The following is a 12893-nucleotide window of genomic DNA, read 5'->3' on the forward strand; positions in this document are numbered from 1 at the left end:
CAGCGCCCTCCCGCCTGCCCGAAATGTTATTGGAAAAAGTAGTTATCTCAGTGTGGCGGATGTGCATTCCCTGCACACTGTGGAGCATGGCTCTCTGGGGCTGCTTGTGCACCGTTGGAGGAGAGAATGTGGGGATGGTGTGGACACAAGAATATGCAGATCCATAAGTCATTCCCAATCCTTCAAATCCACCACATAAAGGAGGTGGGGCACATAAGCTACAGACTACACCACTGAGGCATTAGCAACACCTGTTTAATGTTCTGTATTTGAGTCCCTCAGATAAAAGTACTAAGGTGTGGAGGGGAGTGACAGCTGAAGGCATGCGTATTATGTTATCTTTTTCTTAGCAAAAATGGCCCTCTGGTTTGGGAGTGTGCAGCAAGCGTTTAGTTTGAGAGGAATAAAAACTTGATATATATATCTGGTGTTGACATTCAGGTCTGCTTCTGACTAGGCTAAAATGAGAGGGAGTTACTGCTGCCCTTGTACCTGTAATTTCAGAGCCCTTGCAGCTGTTGCCTGCTCAGCTAAGATATTTATCATAACCCTATAGAGACCCAGGTCAAATAATAAAGATTAGCAGATCAGTATGTCTGGAAACACTGGCATTGGTAGCTGGCCTCGTCATGCATCATTTCTGATAATAGTAGTAAATCTTTCAGTGAATGAAGTGCAGAGCTGTGGGTGAATCCTAAATTATTTGGTGTGTCAGAAGTCACTTTACATTATGCTTCTCTTTTTCCTCCAACCCTCGGTCTGTCTTTCTGTTTATATTGTGTGTTCTTTAATGTCTCTTTCTGTGCGTTTGTACAGAGCTAGTACAATTACTATAATACAAATTATCCTCATAATAATGACTTCTTTATTCTTTAGTTTTATCTGCACACTCATGAAGATTTGGCTCCAAGACAAATTGCTTGTTATCTATTTTCTATGGTCTAAGACTTTTATACACTTTCAAGTGAACTTTAAATACCACTTTTTAACTTTAAAAAAGTGATCTGGTGTCAATTCTCTTGTTTACAGTAGCTTCAAAGGTCATATTGATTGCATAATGCCTCATTAGTCTATAATGTGAAGTTGGATAATTTCATGCTAAAAGTACCACATTTTTGTGCATAAGAATAGTTCTGAAGTGCCTTCCATCCAAGGATGTCAGTGTTTTATTAAATATTGATTGAGTGAAGTCCACAACACTCCCAGGACAGACAGGATGAGCTTTAAAATCACCTAATCTACCATTAAATAAACTTCCCTGTCCAATCTGATCTTGCAAAAACAAGGAAGTTCAGATATGGTTGAAATCTTCCATTCCAGCTTTTACACATGCCATTGTGCTTAAGCATTATAACACACATGATGCATAGGTCACATACTGTTCTCAGAGCCCCTGCAATACTTCAGCACAATGGCATGAATTAAAGGACAGCTCTTTAAACCCAGATACTTCTCTGTGAATGCTGTTTTAAAAAAAAAAAAACACATAACATTGTGAATAATTTCCAATGAAAAGAATGTAATATGAAAACAACGTGGGGTAATTCTGTTGCAGGTCCCCTGTGTACATAGAGGAAAAAGCTGTAAGCACTCTAGCTTACCTTTGTGATGGTGATGCAAGAACTGGACTGAATGGACTCCAGTTGGCTGTTCAAGCCAGATTAACTGCAGGGAAAACCTCTCATCAGGCTAGCACACAAGGTTGCTCTGTGGATGGAGTTCTTATAACAGAAGACCATGTGAAGGAAGGACTACAGCGATCCCATATCCTGTATGACCGAGCAGGTGAGCGGTTACCCTGAAGGTAGTGCTATGCAGCAAGGACTGATGATATAAAATTATATCTTATGAATTATTTATTTTTCCCAGCTGTCACTGATTTACAAACTAGTCTTGAATTGTGGTTCTACTCTGAAAAAAGGTCTGATATCTCCCCCCCCAAAAAAAGATATTGTGGGGTTTCTTATTTCTCTTAATGACTATATCAAATGTGCTCAGTTTCCAACTTTAGTCTAACTGCCAGCTCTACAAACTTGCCCTGAGAACTGAGAGTCAAGCTGGGCTCTTTCCATTTCAGGTGTGGGCCAAAATCAGATGAGGTTCACCTAGACTTATGTTGGCATAAACTTAGGCCCCATGATATGGAAAATTTGCCAGAGGGTAAAAACCAAGTGACTAAAACCTCTCCTCCATCTGGAGCCTAGAGGAAGCAATTGAAGCCCATTATGTATTTTGTTGCAAAGTGGTAATAGCAGTTTGGTCAGGGTTGACAGGGGATGCATGGATTTTTCTGGTAGGCATCCAAAAATGCTGTTTCAAATAAACAAAATCGTGTGTAGTTAAAATGTTGCTGGGAAATTGAGGGAGCACACCTCCCATTTCAAATAATTTTTTAAGACTTAGCCTAACATTTATTAACCTCAGTTTTTTTAATGCAATTTGGTTGGTTGAACCCAAATCACATGACCTAAAGTAGTGTGCTGGTCTCACAGAAGAGAGCACCACACAGGGGCACTGTAACAATTTGTATAGTGGGTTTGCGGAGTGCCTTTGAACCAAACTGTAAACCCTGTATATAATGGAAACCACTTAAAGCCAGCACTCCTAGTTCCAGCTCATGGTTTCAGGGAAATAGTTCACTGCTCATGTCTGATGTGGATGCCTGCAGACTGTCGATCTGGCAGAGGCTGCCAGCTGTGAAACACCAGTGCTCTGAGTCCCAGCCTAATCCCAGAGTGCTGGTTTCTGAAGGCCAGCAAGAGTTAGGAGTCTTTCCAGTGCCAGTGAGAGAGACTTTCCTTTCCGCTAATTCTAGGTCTCATCTGAGTCCTGGAGAAGCATTGCATCATGGTGATGTGTAAGGCCTGGAATGGAATAGCTGGAACGGCAGAGCAGAAGGTGCTTGTAGTACAGCGCAGGGCACCACCCCAGGGCCGTCAGTGCTTCTACTTGCACACCTTTCAGTAAAGAAGAAGCCAGGCCTGCCTCTCACCTGGACTGTTTGTCTGGGGCAGAAGGACCCTGCTATCTTTACCTAAAGAATCTCTGTGGAAGTATGGGTGGAGGGTTGCTGACAAGAGGATGGGAGACAAGAGGAGTGGAACAGCAGAGAGCTTTGTCTGTGCACACGAGCAGTCAGCAAGGAACAAAGTTAGAGGGGACAATAAAATAAATTCCAGATGTCCCTGGGGACTGTTAAATATAATTGATTTGCTGTTAGCTTAAAATATTTCCTGATATTGTATGTGTTACCCGAATATGTTGCTTTGGCTAGTACACTTCAACCTTAAGATCTGATTTTTTTTTTTTAATAATTTTATATGTAGCCTTTTTTAATAGAACAGTTAAATATTCACTCGGATGCAGTAGTAACTGTGTTGAAATACTGCCCTTAACATACCCAAGTTATCTTCTTTTACAGGACTGCTAAATGTCTAAATCTTTAGAGCAGTGGTTCTCTACCTTTTTCATATCAGGATCTCCTGGAACCTCCCTCCCCTCTGCTGGGATCCCTCTCCCATTTAGTATTATAGGAAGGGCAGGATGGTTGTGTTCTTCAGATTGAGAAATAGGCTTTAGAGCAGTATAGTACCTCTTTCGCACTATAAGCCAGTCAATATTCATCATATTTATTTCATGTAAGATAATTATTCTGAAGGATGGAAAATTAAATGTTTTATGAAAGATATAACTAATATCTTACATGGAATCCAGAAATAAATTTGTGACTGTAGTGATGTAAGTTGTCGTCATTTTTTTAGGCAACATTTAGTTGAGATTGGCCTGCCTAAAGGTGATTTAAAAACTCTAAAATGGTTATGTTGTTGCTGTTATGTATTTGGTTGGTAGGTGTTTGAGATAGAAGGATTTTTTAAATTAAATGTTTATTTTGTGGGGAAGATGGAATGCTTCAGTGGCATTTTTATTAGGTCTGAAAAGTCTTTCAGTGCTCATATTTGCAAAACCATTCAGATTTTCAAACTGCATTTTGAACTTTATTTTTGGAGTTGCTTTATAAGGTAATGAATTTTGTAGTTTGCTGATGTCAGGCCATCTACGTATAACTGCATGTAAGGATTCCTAATATGGTACCAGCTCTTGCTAAATTCGTGACTTGGCAACATTATATGTCTCAAATGCTGGCTATTTGTACCTTTTTATGCCGTAGATGTGGGAATTAGAGATTGAGTATTAAGGATTAGATGAGTTTCCTTATACTTAACAATTTATATGCTAGTGTTTTGGAAATATGTGAATGACCCTGCATCTTAGCTTCTAAAAATTATGCCAAGAAAAGTTTGGAAAATGGATTGACTTAATTTCCAGTAGATCAAGTGTGATGGATTATCTGTAATTACACTTACCAAAATTTGTAATGAGAGATTTTTGGGGGGGATTTTAACTTTGTATGGTGCTTTTAAGGTTTCTGTTGCAAAGAGAAACTGTAGTCTAAGAAAATAATCTTTGGGTAAAGGACACCCAGCCAGCAACTGATTTAATTGGGGGGAGTATGTGGGGGGGAGAGACAAAAGACCAGTGGTAGACAGCGCGCAAAAAAAAAAAAAGGCATTGGATAGAGATAGAAAGGAGAGGAAATTGTGGCATTAAGGAGACAAATGCCAAATTTCACATTCTGGGATTCACGAGTGTGTTATATACCTTTCCCCATCCTTTATCAGTTTGCTCTCTCTTTATTTCCCAGTCCTTTGAAATGCTTAACCCATCTTGTGAGGTGTTGAGTGCCCTCAGCTTCCACTCCTCTGTCTAGTTAGAATGTATCCAGGTGCCATAGTCTATGTCTCTCTGAAGCCACTAGTTCAAATATAAGCATATTGGGTCAGCTGCTTGCCCTTGAGGTAAATATACTGGGTTCCATGCAGTTTACCTGTTTGAATTTATCAGATATTGCCTTTGAAAGATTAACACACAGAGCAAACAATTTTTAAGAGCCCATGACGCATTCTGTAAGAGTCGAGGTTTGCCTTCCTATATCCTCCTACAACATTTCCCTTCTCCCTACTCTGTGAAATCTCATGTGTGCTGCTTAACAATTGCCCTCTATGCTAGAGGTCACTGCAGTTCAGTGATGCTTTAGGTATACAGTGTGTAAAGTGCTTCTAGACAGCAGGAGCTGTATACATACAGAATTTCTTACAATATGCTCTAACCGGGACATGGTGAATCAAGATTGCCCTTCTAGTAGAATATGTTCTAAGAAATGTATTTAGCCTAACAATAGTGAACGGTAATTATTGTTGCTTAATCATGATCGTAATAGCATAAACTCTATATAATAACTGTGCATTTAGCTAATCCAAGTGGTTAAGTGGCATTTAATCAGATGTTAAGTAAATATGAAATTGAGAGTTCTTGTCAGTTTATGCAAGTGTGGCCAAATAAATATTGAGGTGTATTTTCCTATATACTTCCACCAAGCACTAACCAGAAGCCTAGGGAGCAAGCCACTCTCAACCCAAAGTGTATAAATCCTTCCCCTCGTAGGGAAGCTGCTCTCTGTGTGTGCACACCAGCGAAGATTGAGTTGTACAGTGTAGCATCCAGATAAAGGAGGTGTTCTTGCCAAACTCAGCCACCAATTGAATGCTGCAGCATTTGCAATGTACCAGTAGATCTGAGGGGAACAAGTGATTCTGGTCATCTTGTAGTTTTTGGGGGGTTTTTTATCTTGATTTTTTTTCAGTATAATTTAAGGGTATGTAATGGTTGATACAGCACTCACTCTTGAACAGTGTCCATATTGTAGTATTGGTTATTTGTATTACCATAGTGCCTAGGAGCTTCAGTCATGGAGCAGGACCCTATTGTGCTTGGCACTGTACAAACCCATATCAAAAAGGAGATCCCTGTCTCTAAGAGCTTACAATCTAAGTATGGGACAAGCGACAAATAGATGGGGAAGCACAAGAAAACAGTTCCACAATATTGATATTTATGTTAATGGATTAATCGATACAACACTGCCTTTCAGTTACAAGTTTGTATACTACCCCATCACTTTTTACGTTTTATTTTCCTATTTGTGATTGTATTAGTGTTGATTTAATTGAAAACAACAATGATAAATAATCACTGTGATGTTTCTATTTATTTCTATAGTCATCATTGTTTTGCTTTATTCAGTCTTTGGCCTCTGAGTTTGTTTAGCTTAGCTTCTGGGAATATCTTATTATCTGGAAACCCCTTCAACTTATTAAAAAAAAAAGTCTTCCTTCTTCATGAAGTTGCAAAGAGCCCTACATTACTTATGTGCAGGCTGAGGGTTATGTACTGGCTTTTCATGCTTTCTTTCTCATAAGTCCCAGGCAGAAGACCTCTTCTTTTCAGTTCTATTGTTGTGGTCTCCCTTTTACTGTGTACTTGCTATCCCTTATCCACAGGCTGGCTACATTCTTCTCTGGCTGAAAAGGGCAGAATATGGGTGCGACAGGGACTATTGCTTGTTATCTGTACAGTGCCTAGCACTATGAGACGCTGACCTGGTTGAGGTCTCTAGCTGTAATTGTAATGTAAATGTAGAATAGTAATGTGGCCTTTTCCATGCCTGCTACCAACAAGACTTAAAGTCATCTGCTGTGAAATACATACCTTGTTGTGTTTCAGGGCTTATATACATGTGTGGGTTCTCCCCATCTGGTGTTGTATTACAAAGTGAACTCCCGTCTAGCAGCCTAAACAGCACAAGAAAGCACTTTCATTAGAAAGAGATGGGCAAGTGTGTCGTCTTTACTTTTAAGAGACCAAGAGACGCCTTTTCCGAGAGCATGATGCGAGTTCAGCTGCTTGGGTTTATTGCTACCAGCTGAAGTTGAAAGTTTGAGTGCTATGACGGAGCACAGATATCCTGCGTATGTTGGCATGATAATGACTGCATACCAGTGGACTCTGTGTGGAATACTATCAAAAATAGCTGTCTGCAGGCTTGTATGTTCCAGAAGATCACACTTGTGAGCCTAAAATCTGGATAGAGTAACAATATGATATTTACAATAACCATATGGGACTTGGGCCCAGGTCTTGCTCCCATGAAAGTCTGCAAGTGTTTTCCTTTTCAGTTCAATGGCAGAAGGTTTGGGGCCTTTGTACTCAAACTAACGTGCACAGCTTTTATTACACAACACCTATGAATGCTAAGGATATGGCCCTGTGGTTGTGAATTTTTGGGGGTAGAGGAGGACGAGAAATGTAACCGTTGTTTCCCTTTCTTAAGTTCCCCCTTTTATTCTTAGTTATATCCATTTTTGCTTTGCTCAAAAATTCCTTTTCCTCAGTTGTCTCCCTGGAGGAGTTAGTTAGCCAATTTCTGTATATTAAACTTCCTTGGCATTTCAGTCCTTCTAGCCCCATATGTAATTGCTTTCTTCCCTCCTGAGCTCCCATCCATTTGTCAGTGTCTGTCTGGTAAAGAAAGTGCCTGTAACTGAATCCAGTATTTCAGGATGCAGTTGCACCAGCGCTGTAGAGAAAAACTATTTCCTCCAGACTTTGTGATATGACATCTCTATGTATTCATCATAAAATTGCATTGGTTTCTTTGTTGGTATCTAACATTGCAAATTCACATCTGATTTACTGTCTTCTGTCATCCGTAGATCTCTTTCAGTATTGCATCTTTCCAGGTTTCTCCCTGTCTGAATGGGAAAAAATTGGCATAGGAGTGAAATACTTTTCCTTAATTTTTGCTGTATGTCGTCAGAGATATTGTTCAATTTATGGGAATATATTTGCTAGGCTCCTTTTCTCTTTGTTAGATCAGTAGTACAGTGTTTGTTTTTTGTCCAGTCTTCTGTCACCTCCCCAGTTTCCCATGAATATTCAAAAGTGGTAGCACAGTAAGCTTGTTGACAAATTCTTTACCCAGTAATACTCACCAATCGACTGGAATATTTTTCCCTTTTCTTGCTTCTCATCATTAGCTATTCTATAGGGCTTTCCTGATTCCCAGTTGCCCTAAAAAAATTTTTAATTTCTCTTGTTGAAGACAGATTTTAAAGGAGAACTTCCATAACAATTTTGTTTTTCAGTGTATAAAGAAAAGGTAAAAACTTTAAAAAATTGAATAAGCCCTGCTGCGTATCAGACACACCTTACACACACAGATTTAGGGTATTGGATCTGGAGATTTGGCCCATATCTAGTTATTACTTAGTTAAAAAAAATTCCCTTAAAATGTATTTACCATTGAAAGCACAAGTAATAAACAAATAGATGTTTTGTGGGTTTATTCAGTTAAATTTCTGTACATAACATTTCTCGCCATTTTTCCCCCTCTCTAAATAGGTGAAGAGCATTACAACTGTATTTCTGCACTTCATAAATCTATGCGAGGCTCAGATGAAAATGCTTCCCTCTACTGGCTTGCCCGAATGCTCGAAGGTGGTGAGGATCCACTGTATGTGGCAAGAAGGCTGGTGAGATTTGCAAGCGAAGATATAGGTGGGCATCACAATAATAGTACTGGAACATTTTAAAAAATAATATCTAGAAGTTCTTTGGTTTGCATCAGTTACTTTTGGAAAAATCTGTTTGTTTAAAAAGACAACAGTTCAAAGCCTGTTGCCATAACTAGAGTTCAGGGCTAAACTTTTTCTTTTGCAACAACTGATGATATCATTGACACCTCAGATTAAGTGGATGACTGCATTCAGCATTCCACTTTGGGTGTTAATGATTTGATCAACTGTTACAGGAAAAAAGAACAGGAGTACTTGTGGCACCTTAAAGAAGTACTCCTGTTCTTTTTGCGGATACAGACTAACACGGCTGCTACTCTGAAACCTCTTACAGGAAAAACACAGATCCCTGAATTCAGGTTTCAGTAGAGAATCAAAACATTTTATTTGATTTAACTAAAAATGTATTTTCATTTGAACTTAAATTATCCAGAGGGTGTTAGGGACACCCATATTTTCTGGTAATTGGGGAAACTAACTCTATAGATCACCCTGACTTCAAAGCCTGCTAGCTGTTTTCCCAGTTGTAAACACCCTGCTGGCTTATCCACGGCTGACTGATTCACCAAAACTTCCTTCATAATACTTTAGTGAAGATGTGATGGTTGCAGTCTTGGGGAAACCATCTACATATATTATCTAAAATGACCTGTTATCTGAAAAAGCCACCTCAAAATATACCTGCATACCTTTGTTTCAGTAGCACAGGTATGACTTTGTAGTGTAGATGAAGAACGACAGTACTTGCTCTGCTTTCCTGGTTTTAATTTACTTATCTATGATCCTTTTTGTTGTAGGACTGGCAGATCCTTTGGCATTAACACAAGCAGTTGCTGCATACCAAGGCTGTCATTTTATTGGCATGCCAGAATGTGAGGTAAGGCTGTCACAAAATTGTTTGTACGCGTATACACATATTTTTAACAAGTTTTATTTTGTCTTGTCACTCTTGGTTTCTTTGTATGATATTTACAACTTTGTATTCTAAGTTAGCTATTCTTTTGCTTCTTAATTAGCCAAAAGCAAGAGGAGGTGGTGGTGCTGGTGGTTTTGTTATTAAACATTATTAGTGCAATAGCAGCTACAGGCCAGACATGGCCCTTGTGCTACATGCTGTACAAACAAACTAAATTATGGTCTTTGTTCCAAAGAGATTACAATTTAACAGTCACGTAATATTGTTCTCCCTCTGTTTTGCAGGTCATACTAGCCCAATGTGTAGTCTACTTTGCTAGAGCACCCAAGTCTATTGAGGTGTACAGTGCATACAGCAATGTCAAAGCATGTTTGAGAAACCACCAGGGACCACTTCCACCTGTTCCACTGCACTTGAGAAATGCCCCAACCAGGCTCATGAAGGACTTGGGCTATGGTAAAGATTATAAATATAACCCCATGTACCAGGAACCTGTAGAGCAAGAATATCTGCCTGAAGAGCTGAAAGGAGTGGACTTTTTTAAGGGACAAAAAATGTAATAGTCTTACTGTGCCTTTATTTAAAAAAAAAAAAAAAGTGTTGTTGGTTTTTTTTTTGCAATTGAGTTGAAAATCTCTTCTCACTTCAGACATATGCCTGCTGGGATGACATGATGAAACTATTGGGCCCATGATGACACTGTTGTCCTTCTGTTTTGTAAACATTTTGGAGGATGTTTTAAAAACAATCTACAGTTGCACAAATTAGGAAACCAAAGGTGGCTTTTATTAACTTAGTAACATTTTGTGGTTGAAGCAACATGGCTTTTGCCCTTTAAGGAAAATAAATGTAAAACTGAGGAGAACAGACTGAAACTGTCAGAACAACACAATGAAGGAATATTATATATTTTAAAAGCCACCTTAATTTACTTCCTATTTTGAGGATGCTATTTAAAAAAAAACTGAAATTGCACAGAATAAAATATAAAATCCTATGGTAAAACAATATGTAATTACAATGTAATATTCATTATACTGTGTTTTAAACTGTTTTTGATATGACAAGATGTCATAAATTAATAAAACTGTTCCAAAATTATTGTAAGTTATTTATGTGTATGTGTGTTAAACATTTTTATGGTAGTGGTGGGGTTCTTAACATTATTGTGGTGTATTTATTTCTAATAACCAGCTTCCATACCAAATTCCAATCATTTGCTGGTAGACTAATTCAGGTTGAAAGTAGCATGACCACATCACATTGAAAAATAACATTTTATGTGTAGCTCTCTTTATTTTGTTTTTAATAATCTGATGCTTTCTTTAAATATAGCTTTTTGAGAAGTAAGACCCTATAATACTAAATTATCTGCTAAATACTTCCAGTCTTGCTCAAGAGTTTCCATTAGCTTTGAGTCAAGACAGTTGGGAGGCACAGATTTGACTTGTCTCATGGTAGGAATGGAATGGCAACTGTCTGTCTTGAAAGACAATGGTTTAGCCATCAAAGCAGTTCAGTTTCTGTGTGCACTCTTTAGCCACTCACGATGCTACAGAAGTCCAATTCTCAAGCAACAGTCCTTGCCACAGATAATGTGTGCCAGAAACTGAAGCTGGAACATGACTAGTGTTTGAGGCCCGTTGCGCTTTCCTCTTTGCTCTCTTCACTTTCACTCTCTTTGGTCTCTCTGACTTCCTGGCACATCCCTTCAGTATGGTCTGTTGCTAGCTGCATCTTCCCAGCTGGTGGTGTCAATGTTTCTAGCAGTTGCCTTAGTGCAACACTGCACTGACTCTCTGGATATATGCAGATATACAGATAATTGATCTACCGGCATAGACGCAAAAGAACTTGCAGTCTTTTGAGTGACCTGTGCTAATGTCTTGCCAGCAACTCTAAGGAGAGAGATTCCTCTGTAGCTGTTGCAATCACTTTGATCTCTTTTGGTTTTTGTACAATGTTGTGATGGTGGAATTCTTCATGTCTTGTGGTACACCTCCTTCCCTCCAACAGGCAACCAGGACATTGGCAGATGTTTAAGCACAATCTGTCCTCCTTGTTTCACTATGTCAGCAGGAATTCCATCTTTTCTTGTCACCTTTCCTGGGAAGTGATTGCCTTTTCAAGCAATAGGTGATTCTATATCTAGCTCTTGGATAATCTGACTGTGTTCCATGCTGCATCAGCATTCAGGGATGATGCAATCAATGACATAGCTTCGCTGAGATTTGCAATGAATTGAAGACACCTTGCTTGGTCTTTTGAGCTGATAATGCATAGGTGGCAGTGTTAATTGGTACAATGGATTTTTCTAGTAAAAGCCTTATTTTGCAGCACAGTCCAATCTTCACTGTGAAAACTGAAAGTATGGATAACATCCTGTAGGTGTTTTCTACAGGTGACAGTTAAGTCCAGTTGCTGCCAGTGTTCAAATCTGTGGTGTCTCCATGACCAGCACTGGCAATGAACATCTTGGAAGTAGCTGTTGATATCATAGAACAGGGGCAGGCAAACTTTTTGGCCTGAGGGCCATATCGGGTTTCGTAAATTGTATGGCGGGCCGGTTAGGGGTAGGTGTCTTGCCACCTTCAAGTCTGTCACTGAGTGGTTAGAGAGGTTGAAGTGTTCTCCCACTGGTTTTTTAATGTTATGATTCCTGATGTCAGATTTGTGTCCATTTATTGTTTTGCGTAGAGACTGTCCGGTTTGGCCAATGTACATGGCAGAGGGGCATTGCTGGCACATGATGGCATATATCACGTTGGTAGATGTGCAGGTGTACGAGCCCCTGATGGCGTGTCTGATGTGATTAGGTCCTATGATGGTGTCACTTGAATGGATATGTGGACAGAGCTGGCATCGGGCTTTGTTGCAAGACACAAATCTGACATCAGGAATCATAACATTCAAAAACCAGTGGGAGAACACTTCAACCTCTCTAACCACTCAGTGACAGACTTGAAGGTGGCAATTTTGCAACAAAAATCTTCAAAAACAGACTCCAAAGAGAAACTGCTGAACTTGAATTAATATGCAAATTAGATACAATTAACTCTGGCCTAAACAGAGACTGGGAATGGTTGGGTCATTACACTAATTGAATCTATTTCCCTATGTTAAGTTCTCCTCACACCTTCTATGGGCCATCTTAATTATCACTTCAAAAAGTTTTTTTTCCTCCTGCTGCTGATAGCTCATCTCAATTGATTAGACTTTTCCTGTTGTTATGCATACTTCCACTTTTTCATGTTCTCTGTATGTATAAAGATCTCCTGTCTGTGTGTTCCATTCTATGCATCCAAAGAAGTGAGCTGTAGCTCATGAAAGCTCGTGCTAAAATAAATTTGTTAGTCTTTAAGGTGCCACAAGTACTCCTGAATCATTACAATGATTCCTGTATTACCTGAATTTTCCTTGGCGGTCTATCCAAGCACAGAGTCACTCTGACCCAGCTTCGCTTGTGAGATTTGATGAAAGAGAACACCTTGTAGTGAAAAATCTGA

General features: G+C 39.2%; 1 protein-coding gene across 1 annotated transcript in view; it reads left to right on the top strand.

Moving 5' to 3' along the window:
* The window catches only part of WRNIP1 (WRN helicase interacting protein 1), a 29482-nt gene extending 19012 nt beyond the window's left edge, over positions 1 to 10470 (top strand). Inside the window, exons 4-7 of the mRNA XM_045007529.1 lie at positions 1556 to 1785; positions 8299 to 8454; positions 9269 to 9348; positions 9672 to 10470. Of these exons, the coding sequence (XP_044863464.1) occupies positions 1556 to 1785; positions 8299 to 8454; positions 9269 to 9348; positions 9672 to 9947 (742 nt within the window). The 3' untranslated portion in view covers positions 9948 to 10470. The remainder of the gene's footprint in view (positions 1 to 1555; positions 1786 to 8298; positions 8455 to 9268; positions 9349 to 9671) is intronic.
* The last annotated feature ends 2423 nt before the right edge of the window (positions 10471 to 12893 follow it).

This window comes from Mauremys mutica, chromosome 2, assembly GCF_020497125.1.
Source record: "Mauremys mutica isolate MM-2020 ecotype Southern chromosome 2, ASM2049712v1, whole genome shotgun sequence".
NCBI classification, from domain to species: Eukaryota; Metazoa; Chordata; order Testudines; family Geoemydidae; genus Mauremys; species Mauremys mutica.